We start from the raw sequence: 14,829 nt of genomic DNA, 5'->3' as shown, positions 1-14,829 counted from the left end.
CATTATAAAAATGCCAGTAGCTTTGCAGTGAGTTTTTTAACTTTTTCAGCTTTTTTCAATGTTTTTGTATTAGCGTTTTTTAGCGTTTATTAGCGTTTTTAGCATTTTTCAGCGTTTTTTTAATTATTTATTTATTTTTTTAGTGGATCAAAAACGTTAAACGCTGGTGAGCGTCATTTTTGAGCGCTTATCGACGTTTATCAGCGTTTATCAACGTTTACAGCTGAAAAACGTCTCTCAGAACCCACTAGTTTTGGGGTTTTTTTACTGCTCAAAAACGTTACTGCCCAAAACTGCTGATAACAGCCTATGTGTGCATGGACACATAGGATAACATGATGGAGAGTTTAATGACTGTAGAAAAAAACGTCTACTGCCAAAAACAGCTGCTGTAAAAACGTCCAAAAACGTCCAGTGTGCATGAGGCCCAATGCCACGTACACACGACCGGACTTTACGGCAGACTTTGTCCAGCGGACTTTTCGACGGACTTTCCAAATGAACGGACTTGCCTACACACGATCAACCAAAGTCCGACGGATTCGTACGTGATGACGTACGACCGGACTAAAACAAGGAAGTTCATAGCCAGTAGCCAATAGTTGCCCTAGCGTCGGTTTTTGTCCGTCGGACTAGCATACAGACGAGCGGACTTTTCGACCGGACTCAAGTCTGTCAGACAGATTTGAAACATGTTTCAAATCTAAGTCCGTCAAACTTTTGAGAAAACAAAGTCAGCTGGAGCCCACACACGATCAAATTGTCCGACGGACTCCGGTATGCCGGACCAAGTATGCTGGAAAGTCCGATCGTGTGTACGCGGCATAAGGCTCCATGCACACTGAAGCTCAAAAAAGCTTTTTCTGGACGCCAGATTGCTGGCAGAAAACTCTGGATGCAAAACAAGCTTTTAATAGCGTTTTGTACTAGCGTTTATGAGCGTTTTTTAGCGTTAGCGTTTATGGGCATTTTTAATAAAAATACACAGAGGACACTCCAAAAATCCCACAATGCGTTGAAAAAATAGAACGCCGAACGCTAATTGACTCGCGTTTATGAGCGTTTATTGGCGTTTGGCTTTTTTTGGCGGTGAAAAACAGCACTTTGAACGCGAATTTCTGGCGTTCAGAAAAAAGCCCATAAACTCCACTGCTCATTAAAGCTAAAAAACGTCCATGTGTGCATGGACACATAGGATAACATAGAGTGGAGTTTACAGGCTTTTTAAAAAAAACACCCAAACTCCAATAAACTGCAGTTTATCAGCTCCAGTGTGCATGGAGCCTAAAAGGGCGAGAACTGGGCCTCTGGCAGGAGGGAACGAAGCAATTCCTCCACAAACTTAGCCGGACGCTGACTCTCAGCCCCCTCCACCATGCCAACAATGTGGAGGTTGTTCCTCCTGTTGCGATTTTCCACATCTTCAGATTTGTATTCAAGGGCCCTTATTTTAGTGTGTAGGGCACGGAGGTCAGCTCCATGGTTCTCCACAGTGTCCTCTATATGTCCCAGGCGCTGCTCAGCGGTGGTCAATCTGGAGTGCATTTTGTCCATATCTTGCCTAGTAAGCCCCACATCTGCCAGAACATCAGCCAGACCCGGTTGGGAGGGAGAGGATTGTCCTGCCTGCTCCGTCTGGGACGCCATATTGGTATAGAAGCTCGTCCCGGCCTCCACGCGGTCTGCACAGGCCGTCTCCGGTTCCACAGTCACAGGGGGAAATTTGAGCTTCTTACCCCTTCCTCGTGGAGCCCGGGCTGAGCAGCGGTGCATGTAGGTGCTTTGTGCCTGGAATCCGGGTCTCGTTGCTGCCGTGAGGGAGAGAGAGCCTAGGATCTCGGCGGAGCTCCCGTTCCAGACGTCCTCTCACAGCGCCATCTTGGCCACACCCCAATTAAACAGGTGTACCTAATAAAGTGGTCTGTAAGTATATTACGAGGTCAAACCTAAACAACACTTTCAATTTGTATTCAGTCAAGCAGACCCTTGCACTACATACTGTAGCTGAAGGTAAATCTAAAGGAAATTGTACATGAAAATTGTATAATGTATGGCCAGCTTAAGCCTCCATTCACACTTAAGAATTTTCTTGTGCTACAATGCTCAAGATGCAGAATCCCATTATTCTCAATGCCCGTGTTCACACCTGAGTGCTGTATCACTTGTCGCCTGTTGGCTGAAGCTCCAAAAAAATGCACAAGCTTCTTTGGGGCAAAATCATGTATTTTTTGACCTTTGGCCCTTTGTATATAGGGAACTGTTGACTCTTTTGGGGGAGATTTACTAGGACTGATCCACTCAGAATCTGGTGCAGCTGTGCATGGTAGCCAATCCGTTTCTAACTTCAGCTTCTTCAGTTAAGCTTTGACAATAAAACCTGGAAGCTGATTGGTTTTTATGCAGAGTTGCACCAGATGTTGCGTTCTGTGGTCCATTTCATTGGTGCCACAATGAAACAGAATAGTACAATTCTCTACTAAGTCCTACTTATGTTGGTGCTTCAGCATTCATCTATAGAAGTGAAAGAAAGAAAACTTTAATTCTGTCCCTTTCTTTATCCAGGCGACCGGGAAGAGTTCCATCAGCTGCTGTCTCAGTACAACGCCAATGAACTAAAACTAATCTACGAGTATTTTAAAAATGACCTGATCTACATTGTGGCGTCCGGCACTGAATTCAAACAGCTGCTGGAGTATATGGCAACTCGGAATATCCTCAATCAGGAGGTAACTAGAAAAATGTGTTGTCTTGTACAGCAATCAAAGCTATGAGGTGTAGGTTAACCACAAATAGCAGCAGAATAAAATATTTAAAAGAAAATACAACTATGACAAATAAATACCAGAGCACCATGAGGTTTGTAAAGAGAGGGCAGCAGAAGCTGCTTTCTTTCAGACTCTCTGTCTCTTTATAACAACTTACATACAGAGCAGTCTAAAGGAGGAGGGGAATACATTACCTTCTTTGTGTAAAGTACATTTTAAACAAATGAACTTTTTTTTAGTCCTTACCATGATAAATAAAACTAGGTGATGGGGGGGGGGGGTCCAGATGCAGAGCCAGTGTGGAACAAGGTTCTGGGGATAGTATTGGGGGCATTAGTGGTAAGGTGACTAGAGTACCTAAACCAAAGGTAAGTAATTTGTCAAATCCAAATTGCATCCTCAGAACAACCAGCAAGGAGATAGTATGCGACCCGACAAAACGACAAGGCTCGTTCACCAATGCCAGAAGTCTGGCAGGACAAGATGGGAGAACTGGAGCTGCTGATGTACAAGGAGTATTTAGATTTTGTGGGAATTTCAGAGACTTGGTTTAACAGCTCTCATGATTGGCTGGCAACCATTCAAAGGTATTCCCTATATCGCAGAGAAAGGGAGGGTGAAAAAGGGGGGTGGGGTATGCCTGTATATCAAAAATGATGTGCAAGTTAATGTGAGGGACGACATCACTAATGGAGCAAGGGAGGAGGTGGGTAGAGCTTCAAAGGGAGGAAACTAAGGGGAAAGTAATACTGGGAGTATGCTATAGGCCCAGAAACCAGAGGGAGGAGGGGGAGGCAGACCTCCTATCACAGTTTGGAATGGCGGCAAAGATGTAAAGTGTCATTATAAAGGGGGATTTTAATTATCCAGACATAGACTGGGCAGAAAGGAACCGCGCATTCGTCTAAGGCTTGCAATTTCCTAAATGTCTTGCAGCAAAATTTCATGGGTCAGATGGTAAATGCACCAACAAGAAACAAAGCTTTACTAGACCTACTGATTTCTAACAATACAGACCTGATCATGGAAGTGGAAATACGGGAAAATTTAGGAAACAGTGACCACAGGTCAATTAGTTTCAGTATAAACCACAGAAATAGGAAACACAAGGGTAATACAAAGACACTGAATTTCAAATAAGCAAACTTCCCTAAACTGCGCTCTTTGCTAGAAGATGTTAAATGGGATACAATCCTGGGAACAAAGAACACAGAGGAAAAATGGGAGTGCTTTAAGAGCATATTAAATAAAGGTATTGGCCAGTGCATTCCAATGGGAAATAAATTTAAAAGAGCGAACAAAAGTCCTGGGTGGCTTAACTCCAACGTAAAATTGCATATAAAAGCAAAAGAAAAGGCCTTCAAAAAATACAAGGCTGAGGGCTCATTGTCAGCATTCCAACTCTACAAAGAATGCAATAAGAAATGTAAGGGTGCAATCAGATAGAACACAAAAGGCACATAGCGGAGGAGAGACTCTGTTCCGGCCGCACTTGGATTATGCAGTCCAGTTCTGGGCATAAGTCCTCAGGAGGGATGTGCTGGAACTCGAGAGAGTCCAGAGAAGGGCAACAAAGCTAATAAAGGGACTGGAGGATCTCCGCCATGGGGAAAGACTACAAGCATTGAACCTATTCCCTCTGGAGAAGAGATGCTTGAGAGGGGATATGATTTGTATGTACAAATATCGTACTGGTGACCCTAGCATAGGGAAAAAACTTTTCCGGGAATTGATAAAGACACACGGCCATTCACTAAAATTAATAGAGAAGTGGTTTAACCTTAAACTGCATAAAGGGTTCTTTGCTGTAAGAGCGGTAAGGGTATGGAATTCTCTTCCACAAGCAGTGGTTTCAGGGAGTATCGATAATTTCAAAAAAACGATTAGATGGGCACCTTAAAGTGGTGTTCCGGTCGAAATTATACTTTTTAAATAAAAATACCCCTATAATACACAAGCTTAATGTATTCTAGTAAAGTTAGTCTGTAAACTAAGGTCTGTTTTGACCTTACAGCAGGTTGTGGCCATCTTAACTGTGGGCATCTGAAGCCAGACAGTATTTCTTCCTGCATCTCATCCTTGCAGATCTCGCACATGCTCAGTGCAGCACAAGCAGTGTAATAGGTTTCAGGTCAGATTTCCATAGCAACGGCAGTGTCAGAGGAAGTTGCCACCCCTTCCCAGAAGGCATTGCAAACAGGAAATGATGCGATGGGCCACGGCCAGGGAGGAGGAAGTGAAAAATGAATACAGCAGATATACAGTAGGTGTTGAGAAAAATTTTTTTAAAATATCCAATTCGTTTACAGTGCACAGTTTAGTGAGGGATGCTGAAGAGTTGTAAAAGTGGGTGGAACTCCACTTTAACGACAACATCATACAGTGGAACACAATGTACTATTAACATATAAGCATACACACAGGTTGGACTGGATGAACTTTTGTTTTTTTTCAACCTCACCAGCCATGTAACTATGTAACATACAAAACCAATACATAACTCTTTTTAACCACTTAAGGACCGCCTAACGCCGATTTACGTCGGCAAGGCGGCACGGGCAGGCAAAATCACGTACATGTACGTGATTTGCCTCTCGCGGGTGGGGGGTCCGATCGGACCCCCCCCCGGTGCCCGAAGCGGTCCCGTTCTGTTCCCCGGCGATCCGAGATGAGGGGGAGGCCATCCGTTCGTGGCCCCCCCCTCGCGATCGCCGCCGGCCAATGGGAACACTCCTTTGCTGCTGTATGCTAAACAGCAGCAAAGGAAATGATGTCATCTCCCCTCGGCTCGGTAGTTTCCGTTCCAGCGCCGAGGGGAGAAGACATCAATGTGAGTGCACAACACACACACACACAGTAGAACATGCCAGGCATACAAAACACCCCGATCCCCCCCCCGATCGCCCCCCGATCCCCCCCCAGTCACCCCCCCCCCCTGTCACAAACTGACACCAGCAGGTTTTTTTTTTTTTTTTTTCTGATTACTGCATAGTGTCAGTTTGTGACAGTTACAGTGTTGGGACAGTGAGTATTACCCCCCTTTAGGTCTAGGGTACCCCCCTAACCCCCCCTAATAAAGTTTTAACCCCTTGATCACCCCCTGTCACCAGTGTCACTAAGCGATCATTTTTCTGATCGCTGTATTAGTGTTGCTGGTGACGCTAGTTAGTGAGGTAAATATTTAGGTTCGCCGTCAGCGTTTTATAGTGACAGGGACCCCCATATACTACCTAATAAATGTTTTAACCCCTTGATTGCCCCCTAGTTAACCCTTTCACCACTGATCACCGTATAACCGTTACGGGTGACGCAGGTTAGTTCGTTTATTTTTTATAGTGTCAGGGCACCCGCCGTTTATTACCTAATAAAGGTTTAGCCCCCTGATCGCCCGGCGGTGATATGCGTCGCCCCAGGCAGCGTCAGATTAGCGCCAGTACCGCTAACACCCACGCACGCAGCATGCGCCTCCCTTAGTGGTATAGTATCTGATCGGATCAATATCTGATCTGATCAGATCTATACTAGCGTCCCCAGCAGTTTAGGGTTCCCAAAAACTCAGTGTTAGCGGGATCAGCCCAGATACCCGCTAGCACCTGCGTTTTGCCCCTCCGCCCAGCCCACCCAAGTGCAGTATCGATCGATCACTGTCACTTACAAAACACTAAACGCATAACTGCAGCGTTCGCAGAGTCAGGCCTGATCCCTGCGATCGCTAACAGTTTTTATGGTAGCATTTTGGTGAACTGGCAAGCAAGCACCAGGCAGCGTCAGGTTAGCGCCAGTACCGCTAACACCCACGCACGCACCGTACACCTCCCTTAGTGGTATAGTATCTGATCGGATCAATATCTGATCCGATCAGATCTATACTAGCGTCCCCAGCAGTTTAGGGTTCCCAAAAACGCAGTGTTAGCGGGATCAGCCCAGATACCTGCTAGCACCTGCGTTGTGCCCCTCCGCCCGGCCCAGCCCAGCCCACCCAAGTGCAGTATCGATCGATCACTGACACTTACAAGGCACTAAACGCATAACTGCAGCGTTCGCAGAGTCAGGCCTGATCCCTGCGATCGCTAACAGTTTTTTTGGTAGCACTTTGGTGAACTAGCAAGCACCGGCCCCAGGCAGCGTCAGGTTAGCGCCAGTACCACTAACACCCACGCACGCAGCATACGCCTCCTTTAGTGGTATAGTATCTGAACGGATCAATATCTGATCCGATCAGATCAGATCTATACTAGCGTCCCCAGCAGTTTAGGGTTCCCAAAAACGCAGTGTTAGCGGGATCAACCCAGATACCTGCTAGCACCTGCGTTTTGCCCCTCCGCCCGGCCCAGTCCAGCCCACCCAAGTGCAGTATCGATCGATCACTGTCACTTACAAAACACTAAACGCATAACTGCAGCGTTCGCAGAGTCAGGCCTGATCCCTGCGATCGCTAACAGTTTTTTTGGAAGCTTTTTATTGAACTGGCAAGCACCAGCGGCCTAGTACACCCCGGTCGTAGTCAAACCAGCACTGCAGTAACACTTGGTGACGTGGCGAGTCCCATAAGTGCAGTTCAAGCTGGTGAGGTGACAAGCACAAGTAGTGTCCCGCTGCCACCAAAAAGACAAACACAGGCCCGTCGTGCCCATAGTGCCCTTCCTGCTGCATTCGCCAATCCTAATTGGGAACCCACCACTTCTGCAGCGCCCGTACTTCCCCCATTCACATCCCCCAACGAAATGCAGTCGGCTGCATGAGAGGCATTTTTATGTGCTCCCGAGTACCCCTACCCAACGAACCCCCCCCAAAAAGATGTTGTGTCTGCAGCAAACGCGAATATAGGCGTGACACCCGCTATTATTGTCCCTCCTGTCCTGACAATCCTGGTCTTTGCATTGGTGAATGTTTTGAACGCTACCATACACTAGTTGAGTATTAGCGTAGGGTACAGCATTGCACAGACTAGGCACACTTTCACAGGGTCTCCCAAGATGCCATCGCATTTTGAGAGACCCGAACCTGGAACCGGTTACAGTTATAAAAGTTAGTTACAAAAAAAGTGTAAAAAAAAAAAAAATATATATAAAATAAAAAAAAATAGTTGTCGTTTTATTGTTCTCTCTCTCTATTCTCTCTCTCTATTGTTCTGCTCTTTTTTTACTGTATTCTATTCTGCAGTGTTTTATTGTTATTGTTATTGTTATTATGTTTTATCATGTTTGTTTTTCAGGTATGTAATTATTTATACTTTATTGTTTACTGTGCTTTATTGTTAACCATTTTTTTGTCTTCAGGTACGCCATTCACAACTTTGAGTGGTTATACCAGAATGATGCCTGCAGGTTTAGGTATCATCTTGGTATCATTCTTTTCAGCCAGCGGTCGGCTTTCATGTAAAAGCAATCCTAGCGGCTAATTAGCCTCTAGACTGCCTTTACAAGCCGTGGGAGGGAATGCCCCCCCCCCACCGTCTTCCGTGTTTTTCTCTGGCTCTCCTGTCTCAACAGGGAACCTGAGAATGCAGCCGGTGATTCAGCCAGCTGACCATAGAGCTGATCAGAGACAAGAGTGGCTCCAAACATCTCTATGGCCTAAGAAACCGGAAGCTACGAGCATTTTATGACTTAGATTTCGCCGGATGTAAATAGCGCCATTGGGAAATTGGGGAAGCATTTTATCACACCGATCTTGGTGTGGTCAGATGCTTTGAGGGCAGAGGAGAGATCTAGGGTCTAATAGACCCCAATTTTTTCAAAAAAGAGTACCTGTCACTACCTATTGCTATCATAGGGGATATTTACATTCCCCGAGATAACAATAAAAATGATTTAAAAAAAAAAAAAATGAAAGGAACAGTTTAAAAATAAGATAAAAAAGCAAAAAAATAATAAAGAAAAAAAAAAAAAAAAAAAAAAGCACCCCTGTCGCCCCCTGCTCTTGCGCTAAGGCGAACGCAAGCGGCGGTCTGTCGTCAAACGTAAACAGCAATTGCACCATGCATGTGAGGTATCGCCGCGAAGGTCAGATCGAGGGCAGTAATTTTTGCAGTAGACCTCCTCTGTAGATCTAAAGTGGTAACCTGTAAAGGCTTTTAAAGGCTTTTAAAAATGTATTTATTTTGTTGCCACTGCACGTTTGTGCGCAATTGTAAAGCATGTCATGTTTGGTATCCATGTACTCGGTCTAAGATCATCTTTTTTATTTCATCAAACATTTGGGCAATATAGTGTGTTTTAGTGCATTAAAATTTAAAAAAGTGTGTTTTTTCCCCAAAAAATGCGTTTGAAAAATCGCTGCGCAAATACTGTGTGAAAAAAAAAAATGAAACACCCACCATTTTAATCTGTAGGGCATTTGCTTTAAAAAAATATATAATGTTTGGGGGTTCAAAGTAATTTTCTTGCAAAAAAAAATAAACTTTTTCATGTAAAAAATAAGTGTCAGAAAGGGCTTTGTCTTCAAGTGGTTAGAAGAGTGGGTGATGTGTGACATAAGCTTCTAAATGTTGTGCATAAAATGCCAGGACAGTTCAAAACCCCCCCAAATGACCCCATTTTGGAAAGTAGACACCCCAAGCTATTTGCTGAGAGGCATGTCGAGTCCATGGAATATTTTATATTGCGACACAAGTTGCGGGAAAGAGACAAATTTTTTTTTTTTTTTTTTTTTTTTTTGCACAAAGTTGTCACTAAATGATATATTGCTCAAACATGCCATGGGAATATGTGAAATTACACCCCAAAATACATTCTGCTGCTTCTCCTGAGTACGGGGATACCATATGTGTGAGACTTTTTGGGAGCCTAGCCGTGTACGGGACCCCGAAAACCAAGCACCGCCTTCAGGCTTTCTAAGGGGCGTGAATTTTTGATTTCACTCTTCACTGCCTATCACAGTTTCGGAGGCCATGGAATGCCCAGGTGGCACAAAACCCCCCCAAATGACCCCATTTTGGAAAGTAGACACCCCAAGCTATTTGCTGAGAGGTATAGTGAGTATTTTGCAGACCTCACTTTTTGTCACAAAGTTTTGAAATTTGAAAAAAGAAAAAAAAAAAAAGTTTTTTCTTGTCTTTCTTCATTTTCAAAAACAAATGAGAGCTGCAAAATACTCACCATGCCTCTCAGCAAATAGCTTGGGGTGTCTACTTTCCAAAATGGGGTCATTTGGGGGGGTTTTGTGCCACCTGGGCATTCCATGGCCTCCGAAACGGTGTTAGGCAGTGAAGAGTAAAATCAAAAATTCACGCCCTTAAAAACGCTGAAGGCGGTGATTGGTTTTCGGGGCCCCGTACGCGGCTAGGCTCCCAAAAAGTCCCACACATGTGGTATCCCTATACTCAGGAGAAGCAGCTAAATGTATTTTGGGGTGCAATTCCACATAGGCCCATGGCCTGTGTGAGCAATATATCATTTAGTGACAACTTTGTGCAAAAAAAAAAAAAGTGTCACTTTCCCGCAACTTGTGTCAAAATATAAAATATTCCATGGACTCAATATGCCTCTCAGCAAATAGCTTGGGGTGTCTACTTTCCAAAATGGGGTCATTTGGGGGGGGGTTGTGCCACCTGGGCATTCCATGGCCTCCGAAACTGTGATAGGCAGTGAAGAGTGAAATCAAAAAGTTACACCCTTAGAAATCCTGAAGGCGGTGATTGGTTTTCGGGGTCCCATACGCGGCTAGGCTCCCAAAAAGTCCCACACATGTGGTATCCCCGTACTCAGGAGAAGTAGCTGAATATATTTTGGGGTGCAATTCCACATAGGCCCATGGCCTGTGTGAGCAATATATCATTTAGTGACAACTTTTTGTAAATATTTTTTTTTTTTTTTGTCATTATTCAATCACTTGGGACAAAAAAAATAAATATTCAATGGGTTCAACATGCCTATCAGCAATTTCCTTGGGGTGTCTACTTTCCAAAATGGGGTCATTTGGGGGGGTTTTGTACTGCCCTGCCATTTTAGCACCTCAAGAAATGACATAGGCAGTCATAAACTAAAAGCTGTGTAAATTCCAGAAAATGTACCCTAGTTTGTAGACGCTATAACTTTTGCGCAAACCAATAAATATACGCTTATTGACATTTTTTTTACCAAAGACATGTGGCCGAATACATTTTGGCCTAAATGTATGACTAAAATTGAGTTTATTGGATTTTTTTTATAACAAAAAGTAGAAAATATCATTTTTTTTCAAAATTTTCGGTCTTTTTCCGTTTATAGCGCAAAAAATAAAAACTGCAGAAGTGATCAAATACCATCAAAAGAAAGCTCTATTTGTGGGAAGAAAAGGACGCAAATTTCGTTTGGGTACAGCATTGCATAACCGCGCAATTAGCAGTTAAAGCGACGCAGTGCCAAATTGGAAAAAGACCTCTGGTCCTTAGGCAGCATAATGGTCCGGGGCTCAAGTGGTTAAGAAAATGTTATATACTGTGTATGTCTGTCTCTACATCACATGTGTCAAACACAGGGCCCCCAGGCTAAATCCAGCCCTCCAGGCCATTCCATGTGGCCCTCACACCTCTCCTGCAGTTGCGGCACCCCCCTCATCTCCACCCCACCTTGTCTCAGCAGTCAGCAGCAGAGAGGAGCACAGACCTCCTCCGCCAGATCCTTTGCTTCTACATGCAGCTATGGAATTGGCTCGTCTCTGCACCCTCCCCCATCCCAGCAGTAGGCTACAGAGAGGAGGACAGAACTTCTCTGCCAGATCCTGTGCTTCTCTGTGCCACTGCAGAGAGGCTTGTCTCTGCGCCCCCCATCCCAGCAGGAGGCAGCAGAGAGGAGGACAGAACTGCTCTGCCAGATTCTGTGCTTCTCTGTGTAGCTGCAGAGAGGCTTGTCTCTGCGCCCCCCCCCCATCCCAGCAGGAGGCAACAGGGAGGAGGGCAGAACTCCTCTTAGAGATCCAGCACCCCCTCATCTTTGCTTCCCCCCGCCTTCAGCACTCATCAGACTCTGAGAGCTGACTTCAATCCTCCTCTGGTCCTCCTCCAGACCCCGCACTTTCTGCTTCCCAGCTCTGTCCCCCAGTTTCTTTCTGGCAGCAGCACAAGGTAAGAGGGTGCACTGTAATGTAAGGGAGGTTGGGGGGTTCTTGACTTCTAATGGTGGGGGATGCTCTTGACATCTGATGTAGGGAACGGGTGGGGTGCTCTAAGACATCTTGTCTTACAAATATAACCGGCCCTTTGAAGGCAGCCATAATGCTGATGCCAACGACAAAATTGATTTTGACCCTCCTGCTCTACATGAATCTCCAGAGAAGCCATTTGAACATAATCGGCTGGGTGGAGTCACTTTGGGATAATGAAACCAATTATATTCACAAATATTTTTCTTCCGTTTATTTTCCCTGAAATCAGTAACATTGTATTCTAGTTATATCTCCAAATGAGGAGTGACCTGGGACCCTTTATGTTCTCTGAGAAGCTGGTACAAGATATTCTGGATGCTGGAAAAGAGGCCATCTTGGGGTTCCTAGAAGGCATCTACGATCTACAGTTTTTTAATGCACCTGCTCATTTGTATGCACTGCAAGACGAATTGGATAAATTCGGTAACTAGTATGTGAAATTCTGTGTGCTGAATTTGTATAATCTTTTACCTATATTAAAAAAAGGCTTTAGATAAAAGCAAATATATGTTTTTGCAATATAAAAGAGGCAAGGTTGACATGGATGTTATTTAGAGCCCACTGGAAGGGCTCCGTTCTTGTAGTGAAACGTAATATAAAAAAAAAAAGTGTTAGTTACATTATAGAACAGTGGTCTCCAAACTGCGGCCTGGGGGCCGGATGCGGCCCTTTGGTTGATTTTATCTGGCCCTTGGGGCACTATTTCATTCACTGACACCAATAAAGGGGCACAGTTTTTCCCAATGACACCAACAATGGGGCCCAATAACACCAATGATGGGGGACCATTCCTTCCAATGACACCAACATGGAGCACAATTCCTCCCAATGACACCAAAGATGGGGCACAATTCCACCCAATGACACCAAAGATGGGGCACAATTCCATCCAATAACACAAACGATGGGGCACAATTCCTCCCAATGGCATCAACAATGAGGCCCAATGACACCAGTGATGGGGCACAATTCTTGTCACTGACACCAAAGATGGGGCATTGTTTACACCAACTGATGCTGGAACTTTTTCTACTCCCGATGGCCACGGTCCGGCCCCCCTAAAGTTTTAAGGAAAGTAAACTGGCCCTTTGTATAATAAGTTTGGAGATCCCTGTTATAGAAGATACATTTGTGAGCTATAGGCACCTGTTGTCCAGAGATAACTTAACTGCAAAAATAAAGCTTTGCATAAAATGTGAAACATGGATGAACATATCAAATTAAGGCATGCACCAAAGTTGATACCCAAATATCCATTAAAGTTGACCACTCCAGTTTGTGCCCTTCTTCTTTCTTTTTTAAAGTAGTCTTTGAGTGTTTCTGCTAGTAGGTATATGGTGGTACATATTCACTCACTGGACACTTTAGTAGGTACACCTTGCTAGTACCAGGTTGGACCCCCTTTTGCCTTCAGAACTGCCTTAATTCTTCGTGGCATAGATTCAACAAGGTTTTGGAAACATTCCTCAAGAGATTTTGGTCCATAGTGACATGATAACATCTCGCAGTTGTGCAGATTTGTCGGCTGCACATCCATGATGCCAATCTCCTATTTCACCACATTCCAAAGGTACTCTATTGGATTAAGATCTGGTGAGTGTGGAGGCCATAGGAGTACAGGGACCTCATTGTCCAGTGGTGAGATGATTTGAGCTTCGAGACATGGTGCATTATCCTGCTGGAAGGAGCCATCAGACGATGGGGACACTGTTGTCATAAAGGGATGGACATGGTCAGCAACAATACTCAGGTAGGCCGTGGTGTTTAAACGATGCCCAATTGGTACGAACGGGCCTAAAGTGCCAAGAAAATATCCCCCACACCATTACACCACCACCAGCCTGAACTGTTGATACAAGGCAGGATGGATCCATGCTTTCATGTTGTTTATGCCAAATTCTGACCCTACCATCTGAATGTCGCAGCTGAAATCGAGACTTATCAGACCATGCAACGTTTTTTCCAATCTTCTATTGTCCAATTTTGGTGAGCCTGTGTGAATTGTAGCCTCAGTTTCCTGTTCTTAGCTGACAGGAGTGGCACCCGGTGTGGTCTTCTGTATCTGCTTCAAGGTTCGATGTGTTGTACATTCAGAGATGGTATTCTGCACACCTTGGGTTTAACGAGTGGTTATTTGAGTTACTGTTGCCTTTCTATCTGGAACCAGTCTGCCCATTCTCCTCTGACCTCTGACATCAACAAGGCATTTTCCTCCACACAACTGCCGCTCACTAGATATTTTCTCTTTTTGGGACCATTCTCTGTAAACCCGAGACATAGTTGTGAGTGAAAATCCCAGTAGATCAGCAATTTTTTAAATACTCAGACCAGCCCATCTGGCACCAACAATCATGCCACATTCAAAGTCACTTAAATCCCCTTTCTTCTCCATTCTGATGTTCAGTTTAAACTTCAGCAAGTTGTCTTCACCATGTCTAGATGCCTAAATGCATTGATTTTCTGTCATGTAATTGGCTGATTAGCAATGTGTGTTACCAAGCAATTGAACAGGTGTACCTAAGTGGCTGGTGAGTGTATAGCACTGGGATGAATAGTTCATGTTATTAGCTTTTGTGCTATCCTGCTTATCCTTACACTTGTACTTTTAATGCTACACTAGAAGGACTTTCCTGCGTTCTTCTCCCTCTGTTGCTTTTTTATGTAAGTCCCTCTTCTATGACAAAACCACGAGACTCCGTTATTAAAATACTGATTACTTATTGTCTCATTCTGTGATTTCTATTTGCTTAGGGGACAGTGTGATGCAACAGATATTACTGGATCGGAATGGACACCCTCTGACTCCAAAGCTGAAAGGTAAATATTAGAGGTTGTTCGATGATTGGGAAGCTAATGCACGCCATACAGCTACTTATAGTTTGAAAAGTGATCAAGACAGCGCCCTAACAGTGATAGCCAATAGGTAATGTAGACATCC

General features: G+C 44.4%; 1 protein-coding gene across 1 annotated transcript in view; it reads left to right on the top strand.

The window, feature by feature from the left end:
• The window catches only part of LOC141117042 (NACHT, LRR and PYD domains-containing protein 9-like), a 50,313-nt gene that overhangs the window by 10,236 nt on the left and 25,248 nt on the right, over positions 1 to 14,829 (top strand). The window contains exons 3-5 of the mRNA XM_073609625.1: positions 2,563 to 2,726; positions 12,137 to 12,314; positions 14,643 to 14,708. Of these exons, the coding sequence (XP_073465726.1) occupies positions 2,563 to 2,726; positions 12,137 to 12,314; positions 14,643 to 14,708 (408 nt within the window). The remainder of the gene's footprint in view (positions 1 to 2,562; positions 2,727 to 12,136; positions 12,315 to 14,642; positions 14,709 to 14,829) is intronic.

This window comes from Aquarana catesbeiana, linkage group LG13, assembly GCF_042186555.1.
Source record: "Aquarana catesbeiana isolate 2022-GZ linkage group LG13, ASM4218655v1, whole genome shotgun sequence".
Taxonomy (NCBI): domain Eukaryota; kingdom Metazoa; phylum Chordata; class Amphibia; order Anura; family Ranidae; genus Aquarana; species Aquarana catesbeiana.
The sequence above is the reverse complement of the archived record's forward strand: the minus strand, read 5'-3'. Positions and strand labels throughout refer to the sequence as shown.